This window comes from Balaenoptera musculus, chromosome 17, assembly GCF_009873245.2.
Source record: "Balaenoptera musculus isolate JJ_BM4_2016_0621 chromosome 17, mBalMus1.pri.v3, whole genome shotgun sequence".
NCBI lineage: Eukaryota > Metazoa > Chordata > Mammalia > Artiodactyla > Balaenopteridae > Balaenoptera > Balaenoptera musculus.
The window spans coordinates 66,790,631-66,805,016 of record NC_045801.1 but is presented as its reverse complement, the minus strand read 5'-3'; the positions used below and the strand labels follow the sequence as shown (position 1 = coordinate 66,805,016).

Sequence of the window (14,386 nt, the reverse complement as noted above, 5' to 3'; positions counted from 1 at the left end):
AAAGGAAGGAATGGCTAAGGAAGGAACAAAAGTTTTGGCCATTTTTCAAAGGGGTGCTTTGGCTCCCCAACACAATCCCATTTTTCAACCTGTTAGAAATCAGGGCTTTAAGAAGACTTCTCACAGCTGCTGCTACACTAGATGCCTGCTGACCAGGCAGATTCGCTCAGCGATGCTCTGATTTAGGCTACGTATTCAGCATCCTGAGCTCAAGTGCAGTCTGACTCTGAGATTTCTAACTTCAGTAAGATAGAATCGTACATACCTGGGAATAAAATTTAGTGTTCAGCTAAAGTCAACACCCAGCTAGTTGGAGAAAGAAAAATACCAACATCCTCTGGTAGGGTCTTCTCTATTTCTGGCATTCCAGGCATGGTATAATATGACTACACAGTGAGGATGGCTGGGGAACTCCATCCCTTCCAGAGCTATAAAGAGGAGGCAATATGGAGGGCTGTCCCCCCGCCTGCAGTATGGGCATCACCTGGGAACTTGGTAGAAAGACAATTCCTGGGCCACCCTCCAGACCTGACTCAGGAGCTCTGTGGGTGGAGCCCAGCAATCTGTGTTTTAAGAAGTCGTCTAGGTGATTCCAGTGCACCCTAAAAGTTGAGAACATTGCTCTACACTGTCAAATAAGGACCTTAACTGCCTATTTCTATGTAGATAGATTTTAAAAAGGGTCCTCTCTAGGGATGATGGCAGGCTGAGAGCATACCCACACTTCACCAGATCATTTTATAGATATGAAATCCAGTTTAAAATGTGCATGAATGATCGTGTTGAAGGAAGCTTGAAGATTCCAATGCCCAGAGCTGCCTCTAGCTCAGCATTCTGCGTTTGGCTGCTTTCTCTCGGAGTTTTCTTAGCTCTGGAGCTGTCTGGTAATTTGAATGTAATCCTTTTTCATGACTGCCTTGGATTTCAGGAAGGTTGGCATGTCCCCAGGGTCATCCTTTGTGCGAGTAATAATCTGGCCAAGGTGTGTGTCAGTGGCCCACATATTGGTCACATCTGCCTGGAAAATCTAGTTTAGTAGTCCCAAGGCATGGTAAGAATCAGTCCTGCTCCGTGCGAGATCTTCTCTACCTAATTTTGTGTTGACATTTTTACGTTTGAGTTGAGGTAAAGCAGAAGAGACCAAAAACAAAGCACATCTATTCTCCATGTGTGCTTTCCTTAGATTTGGTTTTAGAATTCTTAAACTTCTGCCAGGAGAGTAATTAGCAGCCCAGATAAGAGGCCACCTATGGCAGCTACACGTCTGCAATCAGGTATGAATGCGAGAACTACAAATTTGATTAGAGAGTTACCGATATTTTGTAGGCCCATATCTCACTTTCAGGAGGTAGGAAATTAAAAGGAAAATCTAAGAGGAAAGAGCATGGTTTTTATCTCTATGTCACCATCCATCATTATATTTTAGAGCTTTATGTTCAAAGATTTCTTGTGAACAAGGGAGACAATTTAAAAAGCAGAATGTAAAGAAAGCCCTCTGGTGAAAGAGAATGTTATTCTATTCCATTCCACTGTCAGGAAAAAGGTGCTTCATCTTGAGGCATTGTTACCTCACATGGCATAGCAAGAGAAAAGGAACAGCAGAGTGCCTACAGATGAATGCTGGAAGGAAGATTTTTTAAGTGAATATCCTAAAATAAGGAGGGAAGTCTAGGTACTGTTGGAAATTTTCTCTTGGCGGGGGATTCACTGGGGCCGAAGTATTTGTCAGAGGTTCCGGGAGGAGAAGTAGAGCTGCGTTTGGGGCACAGACAGCGCGGCTGAGGGGCTGAGAGATGGTATCAAAGGGCCAGACCACCCACCAAAGGGTCAACTGGAATGGCCAGGGGTAAAGGAGACCCCTGAGGTGGAGTCAGTGGGCTTGGAAAGCAGAGTGGGAGGAAGAACATCCAGGTAATTCCCTGAAGAACTGGGACTTGGGTGGAGGGAGGCAAAGTTCCACAAGACAGCAGTGCCATTTTTCTAGAGTAGAGAAGGAACTCTTACAAGTGTTTAGTGACTTCAGATAGATGCCATTTAAATTAGGTAGTTATTCTGGTGAGGGGGCACAAGTGCAAATTACTCTGCTAAGCCCTGATGGTGTGGTGGCTATCAGACTTGGTCTCTGACTTCAGGAAGCTTGCCAAGTAATTAGAGAGATCATGAAAATACACGCAGGTCTCGCACCAGATTGCAAGCTCGTTGCTCAGTGGAGGGCTTTGCCTCTGAAGATCCCCGATAAATGTTTGATGCTGATGATAATATGGCTTTTCTAAGACTTCAAAATGGAGTAAGTGGGCTTCCCTGGTGGTGCAGTGGTTAACAATCTGCCTGCCAATGCAGGGGACACGGGTTCGAGCCCTGGTCCGGGAAGATCCCAAATGCCACGGGGCAACTAACCCTGGGCACCACAACTACTGAGCCTGCGTGCGCTCTAGAGCCCACGAGCCACAACTACTGAGCCTGCATGCCACAACTACTGAGCCCACGTGCCACAACTACTGAGCCTGCACTCTAGAGCCCGTGAGCCACGACTACTGAGCCCACGCACCACAACTACTGAAGCCCATGTGCCTAGAGCCCATGCTCCACTACAAGAGAAGCCACCGCAATGAGAAGCCCGCGCATCGTAACGAAGAGTAGCCCCCGCTCCCCACAACTAGAGAAAACCCGCGTGCAGCAATGAAGACCCAATGTGGCCAAAAATAAATAATAAAATAAAATAAATACATTTATTTTAAACAATGAGTAAGTGAGAATAAGTTGCTAGAATTTCCATCAAAAAATAATTCTGGAGAAACGTACTGGAATCCTAAAATGGAAAATTAACATTTCGAAAGAGACTTAGAAATAACTCTGATGTTATGAAAGAGGATTTGTGAATTAAAAGACTTTGGAGGGGAAGGATAAGTTAATTTTCTAACCCTTTGAAGAAAACGGTTCAAAATTTCTTAAAACCTAAACTGTTTATTGTGGTTCCCCTGGTCTAATTGGGACTTATCACGATATACTATTTATTTTCCAGTGAAACAGAATTACCCGTCCTTCAGAATAGCTCAATTAAGTAGTAGTATATCATATGCTGAAGTTCTCTGTAGAGATCTTAGAGCCCAGAGAGGCCAAGCCTAGTGCACAGCTCATTCTCTTCAGCGTCTCCCCACAGATACCCAGATGCCTCTCTGCACCTCCCCACCAGCACGTCTAAAATGCACTTGAAACATACCGTGTCCCCAGCTAAAGTCCACTTATCCCCACCAAACTTGCTTTTCCCTCAGTTTTCCTTACCTCAGCTAATGGCAGCATGATCATTTCAGTTGCCTAGGACAGAAAAATGGTGACATTGTTTATTCCTCTTTTTCTCTCACAACCTCCAAGTCTCACATATCAGATAGACTGCGGGCTCCAGCTGCAGAATTTACCCAGAATCAGTCCGCTTCCTATCACCTCCACCACTGCCACCCTTGGGCAAGCCATGCTCACCGCTCAACAAAGTTGGTGGGATAACCTCCTAAGGAATCTCCCTGCAGCCACGCTTGCCGCCCACAGTCAGTTCTCAACACAGCAGGCAGAGTGATCCTTCTTAAAGCAAAGTCTGATCATGTCCCTCCTCTGCTTCAAACCCCGCCCCCCCCCACTGGCTTCCCATTTTCATGGGGACGAAGACTACATATTTTAGCATCGAATTTCTAGGTGACGTTGTAGGGGAGCAAAATTTCCCACCCCAAAAGATGTCTCTTTGGCGTGAGGATTAAGCTAGGCAGGTTATTTTTAAGAAACAGAAGTCTCCTGTCAGCTTAATTCTTAGACCAGCCAGAAGAACCTGGAAGGGTGGAGGGAAATTTCTTCCTCCCCAGCACTGTAGAATGTCCTACCTGGTCTAGCCTCAGCTTCCTCTCAGACAGCATATCCTGCTATGTACCCCTCCTTCACTCCACGCCAGTCATTGGCTTCAAGTTGCTGTTCCCTCTCCTTGTAATGCTCTTTCTCAGGCATCTATTTGCTTAGACTCTCATTGCTTCAAGTTTTGGCTCAAATATTGCCCACTGATGAAGCTTTCCCTGGACACACTATGTAAAATTGCATACTACCCCTTCTCCGGAGTCTTCCTATATAGGCTCTTCCTTCCTGGCTCTACTTTCCATCCTTGATTGTTAACCAGCTTTCTTATTAACACCTGATTCTATGTATTTTAGTTGTTCGTTTGTTCGTCATCTTCGGTCAGTAGGATGAAAGCTCCATTGAGGATGGGAATTTGGTTCATCGTGTCCACAGCCCCCAGCTGCAGCCCCCCCAACTGGAACAGTGCTTGGGGCATTGTAGGCACTTGCCTAGACCTGCTCACTCCATGCTTTTGATCTTCCATTTCTGGCTTATTGCGAGAGCTTCCCAAATGGCCTTACAAAATACCTCAATGAATATTATTTTCTTAGTGCAGCTTTTATTGTATTAGGCAATAATTTAAAACTTTCCAAGTTTCCTGCTACATTAAGTCTATTTCTTGTTTAGTTTGCAAGCTCCCATCTGAATACATCTTATAATCTAGATGTGTTTGTGGCTTTCAATACACTACTTTCACTGAAGCTCTTAGTCAGTTTTTTGTTATACTTGGTGTTCCTTTTTTTTTTCTCTCTCTCTCTTTCTTCTTTTCTTTTTTTATCTTTTTCCCCCAGGGAGGCTTCTTTTTCCAAAGTAAATGTAGTCTATTATTTCACTGCTCTTTCCTTGGAACATCCTTCCTCTTTTTCTTCATCTAATCAAACTTTAGCATTTTCAAAGCTCAGTGCAAGTACCACCTACTCCATTAACGTTTCTTGAATTAATCCAGATTTTATTCATCATTTCCTCTGAACTAGATAAGTTAGAAATGTTAACTTGGCATTTAATTTCATGCATGCCATAAAGTATTCAATTTGTTTCAAATAAAACATTTGATGAGTGTCTACTCTTTAGTTAGATACTATTTTCTTCCAGAAAGTATTCAGGGAAGGTTAAAATATGTCATATATAGTGTGATAACATAAAAACAGAAAGATGGCTGCTCGTGAATCTGAATGTCTTCCAGGCCAATGTGGAAAGTTAAGAATGCACTTATTTGAGTCTTCTCTCATCACATCATGTGGTTCAACTGAATTGACAATACCAGAGGTTTTTAAAAAAGAAAAATGTTTTCTTATTGAAAGTCTTGGATTTTTTTAAAAAAAAGTATAGGAAAGAAGTAGCGCTCATAACTTTCTCTATCTTCCCACTGCTTACACTATTCAAAACTCCCTTCTCAAAATGCGTACGGCTGGTGGAGATGTGTTTTACCGACCATTTTGGACTAGGGCTGGGCTGCTACTTAGCTCTGGTTTTGGTTTCCTTGCGTCTTCTTACAGAGCGAGACATTGGAACCAGCTGGATCTCAAAACATTACCAAGCAAGCAAAATTTGAACCACTGTTATGGCCACAAAACTCCTGAATGAGCTTCGACCTCTTTTCTCTTTACTGGTCCATCTTCCTTAAGGCTATTTTGTAAGATGTAGGGACTTTACAGCAGCATTTACTTAACAAATGTCTATTGATCACATACATGTGCCTGGTACTATGATAGGCTGTGATAGGCACTACAATAGTCTCTGAGGATACTATCTTTCATTGGCTTATTTACTATTGAGACTGAGTCAATGGAAGGTGACGGTTGACTCACAAACCTGGAGATATAATTTACTAACATTTATAACAGCATTCCCTCTAGCCAGGTCGCACTGGTCAGTATTAAATGAAATCTGATTCGTTTATTTGAAACCCAAACTCATCTGCCATCTTTGTCACCTCTGCTTGCACCTCACTTCAAATACCCCAACTTTAATTGGCAACTATTTTGGCACATGCTTCTAGCTGTGGCAACCAGCTTTGTGCAGGTGCAAACTTTAGCATCTCATTTATAACCGTAGATATATGTAGGATAATTTTCACCCCTTTTCAAGAGAATGTAATTGTAAATACACTAAAGTATTCTGTAGAAAATTCCTTATACATAGGCTGGGTCTGCTTTTCCTTTCCTTATCTCCAAGGTGAGCTACTCACTAAAAAATACCTTAAGAAATCTCTTTTAGAGCTTACAGTGTACCAAGCTCAACCTAAGCTAGGCTTTAGGGACATAAAAATATGAAAAATAAAATTCTTATCTTTAAGACACTTGGTGTGTGTTGATAGACATGAAAACAAGCAATTAAATATGGTAAAGAGCTATGGTAAAGATTTGCATAGGTGCTAAGACTTCAGGAAGGAAAGCTTCTGAAAAAAGGAGACTCTGTAATTAAAACCTAGGATTAAGCCGAATAGTAAAAGAGGGGAACGTAAATTCTGCCAGAGATAATTACATAATGGCACAGAGGCTTAATAAAATATCTGCACAGAGGTAAAAGCAGTTTGGAGTTTATGGAGTATAAATTCCATGGTGAAATGTCCAAGAAGGTGAAGTTGCAGACACAGGTAGGGGTTGTGCAACAGAGAGACTTGAATGACTTGGTAAGGAAACCGTAACTCATTTTGCAGGTGATGAGAAACCAGTAAAAATGGCAGCTGTTAACCTCCTTTGAGTCAAGGATTATTTTGAGAATCTGGTTGAAGTCACTGTCTCCCTGTCCAAAAAAGAGCAATCCACCAAAAATTTTTATTCCATTTATTGTGAATTACAGTGAGTGCCCTGAAACCTGCCTGTGGGCATGTCTAAGCATACTCATGTTAAAATCTCTTGCACGAAAATATTTAAAGCGTGAGAATAATAAAGCATGAGGATTTATTTTGAACTTTCTGGTAGCCATATGGAAAAAATGGATTTTTGAAGGACAACTTTCTCTGTATGAATATCATCAAGGAAACTAATAATCCAAGCAAGTCAAGATGAGCAGCACAATTATAGTAGTAGTATAAAGAAGAAGTGATAGATTCAGGAAATCTCTTTAGGAAGTATAATTAACGAGGCTGGGATTGATTAGCCATGTGTAATATGAAGCAGGGTATGATGAAGATGAGTTTGCTTTGGACAAGTTCCCTTTGAGATGCTTATAGTTAATCCAATTAAAATGTCCTGCAAGAATCTGGGTACACCAATCTTGAGCTGAGAACTCAAGATTTGAAAAAACTCACCGTAAATGTAGTTAAAACCATAAGAGTGGATGAGCTGATTCAGGGAGATGGTGCAGAGTGAGAAAAGAGTGTTCATACAAAGTACAGCTGAAAGTAAAATAAAAACAATATCAGAAAGTTTTCACTGTATGTGGCAATTAGAAGGTCAGATAGTCTTAGTATAACCAGTCATCTCAGAATGGTAGCAGCACAAAGCAAATTAAAATAAGTTGAGGGAATGAAATTAGAACACTCCCTAACACCATACACAAAAATAAACTCAAAATGGATTAAAGATCTAAATGTAAGGCCAGACACTATAAAACTATTAGAGGAAATCATAGGCAGAACACTCTATGACATAAATCACAGCAAGATCCTTTTTGACCCACCTCCTAGAGAAATGGAAATAAAAACAAAAATAAACAAATGGGACCTAATGAAACTTAAAAGCTTTTGCACAGCAAAGGAAACCATAAACAAGATGAAAAGAAAACCCTCAGAATGGGAGAAAATATTTGCAAATGAAGCAACTGACAAAGGATTAATCTCCAAAATTTACAAGCAGCTCATGCAGCTCAATACCAAAAAAAAAAACCAACTCAATCCAAAAATGGGCAGAAGACCTAAATAGACATTTTTCCAAAGAAGATATACAGATTGCCAACAAACACATGAAAGGATGCTCAACGTCACTAATCATTAGAGAAATGCAAATCAAAACCACAGTGAGGTATCACCTCACACTGGTCAGAATGGCCATCATTAAAAAATCTACAAACAATAAATGCTGGAGAGGGTGTGGAGAAAAGGGAACCCTCTTGCACTGTTGGTGGGAATGTAAATTGATACAGCCACTATGGAGAATAGTATGGAGGTTCCTTAAAAAACTAAAAATAGAACTACCATACGACCCAGCAATCCCACTACTGGACATATACCCTGAGAAAACCATAATTCAAAAAGAGTCATGTACCATAATGTTCACTGCAGCTCTATTTACAATAGCCAGGACATGGAAGCAACCTAAGTGTCCATCAACAAATGAATGGATAAAGAAGATGTGACACATATATACTATGGGATATTAAAAGAAAATAAAAAGCCATAAAAAGAAACAAAATTGAGTTATTTGTAGTGAGGTGGATGGACCTAGAGACTGTCATACAGAGTGAAGTAAGTCAGAAAGAGAAAAACAAATACCATATGCTAACACATATGTATGGAATCTAGAAAAAAAAAAAAAGGTTCTGAAGAACCTAGGGGCAGGACAGGAATAAAGACGCAGACGTAGAGAATGGAATTGAGGACACGGGGAGGGGGAAGGGTAAGCTGGGACGAAGTGAGAGAGTGGCATGGACATATATACACTACCAAATGTAAAATAGATAGCTAGTGGGAAGCAGCCACATAGCACAGGGAGATCAGCTCGGTGCTTTGTGACCACCTAGAGGGATGGGATAGGGAGGCTGGGAGGGAGACACAAGAGGGAGGAGATATGGAGATATATGTATATGTATAGCTGATTCACTTTGTTATAAAGCAGAAACTAACACAGCATTGTAAAACAGTTATACTCCAATAAAGATGTAAAAAATAAATAAATAAAATAAAATAAGTTGATGGGTGAATTAAAACTGTGGAAGTAAAGGCATTGGTGGAGAGTTAGTATCAAACATATAAAGAGCTTGTACAACTCAAAATCAAAAAAACAAACAACCGGATTTAAAAAATGGGCAGAGGACCTGAATAGACTTTTTTTTTCAAAGAAGGCATGTAGATGGCCAACACGTGCGTGAAAAGATGCCCAACATCACTAATTATCAGGAAAATGCAAATCAAAACCACAATGAGACTTTACCTCACACCTGTCAGAACGGCTATTATCAGAAAGACAAAAAATATCAAGTGTTTGCAAGGATGTGAAGAAAAGGGAATCCTCATGCACTGTTGGTAGGAATTAAGTTGGTGTAGCTACCATGGAAAACAGTATGGAGGTTCCTCAAAAAATTAAAAATAGAACTACCATATGATCCAGTAATTCCACTTCTGAGTATTTATCTGAAAACAAAACAAAAACAAAAACTCTAACTCAAAAAGCTATATGCACCCATATGTTCATTGCAGCATTATTTACAATAGCCAAGATATGGAAACAACCCAAGTGTCCATATGTGGAATCTAAAACACAAAGCAAAGGAACAAATAAAACAGAAACAGACTCATAGATACAGAGATCAAACTGGTGGTTGCTAGAGGGGAGGGGGGTGAGGGGCAGCCGAAATAGGTGAAAGAGATTAAGAGACACCAACTTCTAGTTATAAAATAAGTAAGTCATGGGGATGTAAAGTACAGCATAAGGAATATGGTCAATAATATTGTAATAACTTTGCATGGTGACAGATGGTAACTAAACTTCTTCTGGTGACCATTTCAGAATGTATACATATATCAAATCACTATGATGCACACCTGAAACTAATAGGATATTTTATGTTATACTTCAATTTTTTAAAAAGGCATTGAGGGAGTTTTAGAATGTTTAGGGAGTTTGGCTCAAAGAAGAATGGGCTAGAAAAAGCAACAGGTAGATGTTTTAGATAATTATGGGAGGCATTTGTTTTGTTTGTTTTTTTAAGGCTGCAAGAGAAGTGAACTTGTTTCTATGCTGTGGGAAATGAGCAGTAGAGATAAACAGAATGAGTGGTGGTGAGTAAAAGAAATTAGGTCCAAGAGGCAGATGAGATGATGGGACCCAAATCACCAGCCTGATGAATGGTCTAAGCCTTACTCAGGGGAGAGGGTCTCTCATCCTCTGTGAACTGGAAAGGTGGTGAATACAGGTCAGGGTGAAGATAATTCTGTTGGTGCTGTGTGAGGGGGAGTAGGAGGTCCTTATTCCTGATTAGATAATTTTTCTGGATGACACAGAAGAGAGGTGATATTTTTGAAAAGACTTTGAAAGGAATGGAAGAAAGAAAAACAACCAAGAAGCCAAAGTTTAAAGTTGGAGACTATTGATTTATACTCATCAGTCCTAGAGTGTCATGATTTTCACCAGTAGTTTTCAGCTGCACATGTGAATGAAAATGATGAGTTAATACAGGGTTAGGGTCTGGTTGGCAGTAATGACTTAAAGGACATGGGTGCATGGGAATTGAGGGGGCAGTAAGTCCCAGCTGAGGAGGGCAGGAAGGAAATCAGGAGAGGTATGAAACCGGGAGAAAACCAAGGGAAAATGAAGATCTATGTTTGGTTAAAGAGAAAGTGAGTTTGTGAAAGAGCCTGCAGGAGGCAAGTTTGTTGTCAGAGAACAGGATATTGGATTTAAAGATTTCTGACAGAGCAATTGAGTTATCTGCCCTTGGGTTAGGGAAGGTGAAATAGAAGGGAAGCTCTCCAGATTTGAGATTGAGGGACTTTGAAATTAGCAGGTAGATACACATGAACACAAAGATCATTCACGATAATAGTGACACTTGAGTTGAAGAAGAAAATACTGAACCTGATCAAAGTCTTCACAGGCAGAAAGAGAACAGGTTAATATTTATAATCCTGTGTTAGCTGAGGTTGAGGGCTTAGATAGCCTCCTTTGGAGAGGAGGTACTATAATATTCTTAGAGGAAAAAGGGATGTCATATTCTTAGACGAGAAACGGGCTTCAGTTATGACAAGGAAGAGCAAGAAACATTTTGTTTAGCAGCTGAGAATATAGAAGAGTGTTTAATATGGAAGGGGAGTTTTAGAAAGCAAAGTGAAAATGTTTGAGAGTATGAGTATAACTCTTGTGGTGTAAAAAAAAAAAAAAAAAAAGATTTAACTTTTATTAAGACCGTATTTCCCAGACTTGCCCACACAACTCTTGTTTGCATAGTACCTACTAACCTCTTACAAAAGTAGTGCTATGTGGATTACAGCTTGGGAAACATTGGCAGAGTGCTCAAGGATAGCAGGGCTGAGAAGCATTCCGCAATGGAGTTGGTGCCAAGTCACAGTGAATTCAACTCTTAAGGTATCTGGAGGGCACTGTTTGGACAAAGATGAACCAGCTTCAGGGCCACCCAATTTGTTGGTTGTTTTCATGGCCATTTGTCTTTTCAACTCAGCTAAATTGAGAACTCTGTGAAATCAAGGGCAGTAGCAATTTCTTTACATCTCCACAACATTTGGGTTATTATTGAGCATATTGATAAATACTAAGTAAGTATTTCTTTTTATTGAAGCTTGCAATGAGCAAAAAAAAAAAAACATTACAGCTTACTTTTGATTTCTCGTTTCATTCTGCCTTTGTTGGAGATTTATTTTCTGTTTAGGTTTTTAACCTAATGTTAAATACTCAAATGTGTTGGAGCTCATTGTTAATTTTTAATGGTAATTTTTACTTACATGTTTCAATATCTTGTGTACCTACATACTTTCTTTCTTTGATAATTTTGATGAAAAAAGAATATTTCCCAATTATTAGAAGTAAACAAAATAAAAAGAAATAGTTGGGCAGATTTGGGAAGTATGTAGCTAAATCAGTCTCTTAAAAGTGATGCTGTGTTTTTAGAGTAAAAATTTAAAACTTAACTAAAAGTGTAAGATTTTTGACTCAAGAGTTTTATATGACTATCAGCAAGCTACTCTTGAGAATTATTTAATTAGCTTGTATAATACAGTAAATATGGTTTGTGTATAGAAGGTAATATGTAAGTATAGATGTATAATATATACAGAAATGTACAATATTTAATATTGTAGGAACAAAAATATAATGTACAATATTTATAATTATACGAAAGGTAAAGAGAGTCATGCATATATGTTATTGGATTCCGCTGTACCATATAAAAGCAAAGATATAAAATAGTTGAAAATTTTGACTATTGAGCCTGGTACAGTTATGAATTGTATTTGAGTTTGTGTTTTTGAAAATATTAATGGCATATATCATGTTTTTATTAATACTCCCATGAGAGCACTCACCTCATGGGAGTTAAATGCAAGAAAAAAGTAAGGGCACTGGTAGAAATTTCCAGTCTCTGGATTATTTGATATACTGTCCTCCAACATTAGCAGAGCTTATTCTGCTGCTCTTAGGTCAGAGTTCCAACATTTATTGATGAGCTCTACCTCCTTTGATAGAGTGGTTTCACAGTATAATGTAAACCCAGACTAGTCTCTCTCTAGAGGTGAGGATATAGAAGCTCAGAAATCTATTGTCCTAAAAGTTCCCATGTAATCTGCCTCTCCTGAAGAAGACCCAGGGTCTATGAGAACCCTGGGCAGCCACACGTATCGAGAATCTTCACATCCCCTGTCGAGATGAATCTTGACCTGCAGGCCTTTAAGCGCAGGTTTGGTTGATTTGGAGAATTGTATTTGATAAACCTCTGTGCGGCCATGGGAACCCTCTGATGCCCCTGGACCCAGAAGTCAGGCAAGCACACTGTGTTGGATGCTTGCTTTTCTTCCACTCACTTCCCCATTGTAGTTTCCGTGAAAACATTTGTTTATAAACCTTCCTCAGTGAGGCTAAGAAGAAAAGCAGATTCTATCTAGACTAATCTTGCCATGTATACAGGAGAAAAGAAGAAAGACTTTTCCTTAAAGGTTAGAAAAGCAAAAACACTGTATTACAAAGGTTTCGGTAAGGCTGTATTTCTGCTTGGAAGAAGCATGTCTGATTTTAGAGTTTAGAAGTTCATAGTCATGTCCTCAGTAGTATGTAGTTCACATTTCACAATTCAACCTTATTAGAGTTTCAATGACCACTGTTAATCATTTAGGCTTCAAGGAGACAACCTGGTGGAAAGGACAGAAGAGACCTCGCAAATACTTCAGTCTCCAGATGAAATAATCCCAGATTCTTTGGGTAAGTTTCAAATCCAACAATATACATTGTAATTTTAGCGGCACTTAAAGATTTTTTTACAAAAGAAAACTAAACCAAACATCTTCCCCTGTGCCAAATCACCGTAGCTGCCAATCATACATCCACCACTTCTGCAGGCTGTGTGTCAGGAGGTTAAGGGCAAAGGAGAAAATGAAGCAAGAAGCGTGGGTCCTGAGGAGCAGCCTCTTAATGCCTGCGCCTGTTTAAGGTACAAACAGGTCAGCTCTACGTTGGCTACTCCCAAAGTTTGTCACTAATTCCAACTTGGTTTTGGAACTTACATTGCCTACTCACATTCGCACATCATGGATCCCTTCAGTCCTCCGGGCAGAAATGTCAATATCAAACTTGATTTTCCTTCCTCTCTCTCAGCCCTATATTAAATTGGTCTCAAATCATGTCATTGTCACCAAGCCAGTCTCATCTTCATTTTCCCTGAGACTGCCTAGTCTATGCCCTTGTCCTCTTTTCTCTAGCTAGTGTAAGAGCTCTGTAAATAGATTCTCCTTGTACTGTCTCACCCGTTTTGGTTCATTATCTTTATAAAAATAAAGCTGCTATTTCTTCCCCATTTTCTATAGGACAGAATTCAAACTCCTTGGCTTAGCATATTAAGTTCATGCCAGGGCACTTCAAAATGTCTGCAGGATAAATCAATAAGTACATGTAATGCCACTACAGTGACATCTAAGGTCTGTCACTGCTTCATCAGTCAGTGTTCTAGCAAGGAGCAGTCAGTACGTCCAATTGGAATAATTAGAAGAGAAACCATAGGAAAACATTTTCCTTACATCTGGATAGAGAAGGACATCTTAAACAAGATGCAAACATTCCTAAACATTAAAAAATATTCAACTGTAGAGTGTTGAGAATTCTTGTTCATCAAAAGATGCCAGAAAAAAGTGGGTTGACAAGCTACAAAATAGGAAACTATCTTTGAATATATTTGTCACTGATCAAAGATTAACATTCAGAATACATAAAGTACATCTATAATTTAATAAAGAAAGGATCAGCAAACCAATAGAAAAATAAGCAACAGATATGAATAGACATTTCACGGAAGAGGAAACACAAACGGCCAATGAGCATATGAAAAATGTTTAGTAATCAAGGAAAAGCAAGTTAAGACCACAGAGAGATGCTCTTTTACAACCTTTTATTTGACATTAATTAAGAAATCTGGCAAAATCAAGTGCTGGTGAAGATAGAGACGAAAAGAAACTCATACACTACAGATGGGGCATAAACAATTTTGGAAATTGTCTTCCATTATCCTAAAATCTGAGTAAAGCCCAGAAACTCCACTTCTGGATAAATATGTTAGAGAAGCAAGTCTCGTGTACCATGAAATGTAAGCAAATTTGTTAGTATGCTGGTGGACACTAAAATGGATAGAT

General features: G+C 39.5%; 1 protein-coding gene across 1 annotated transcript in view; it reads left to right on the top strand.

The window, feature by feature from the left end:
* The window catches only part of C17H8orf34 (chromosome 17 C8orf34 homolog), a 338,603-nt gene that overhangs the window by 239,321 nt on the left and 84,896 nt on the right, over positions 1-14,386 (top strand). Inside the window, exon 9 of the mRNA XM_036830419.1 lies at positions 12,880-12,965. Coding sequence (XP_036686314.1) covers positions 12,880-12,965 — 86 coding nt within the window. The remainder of the gene's footprint in view (positions 1-12,879; positions 12,966-14,386) is intronic.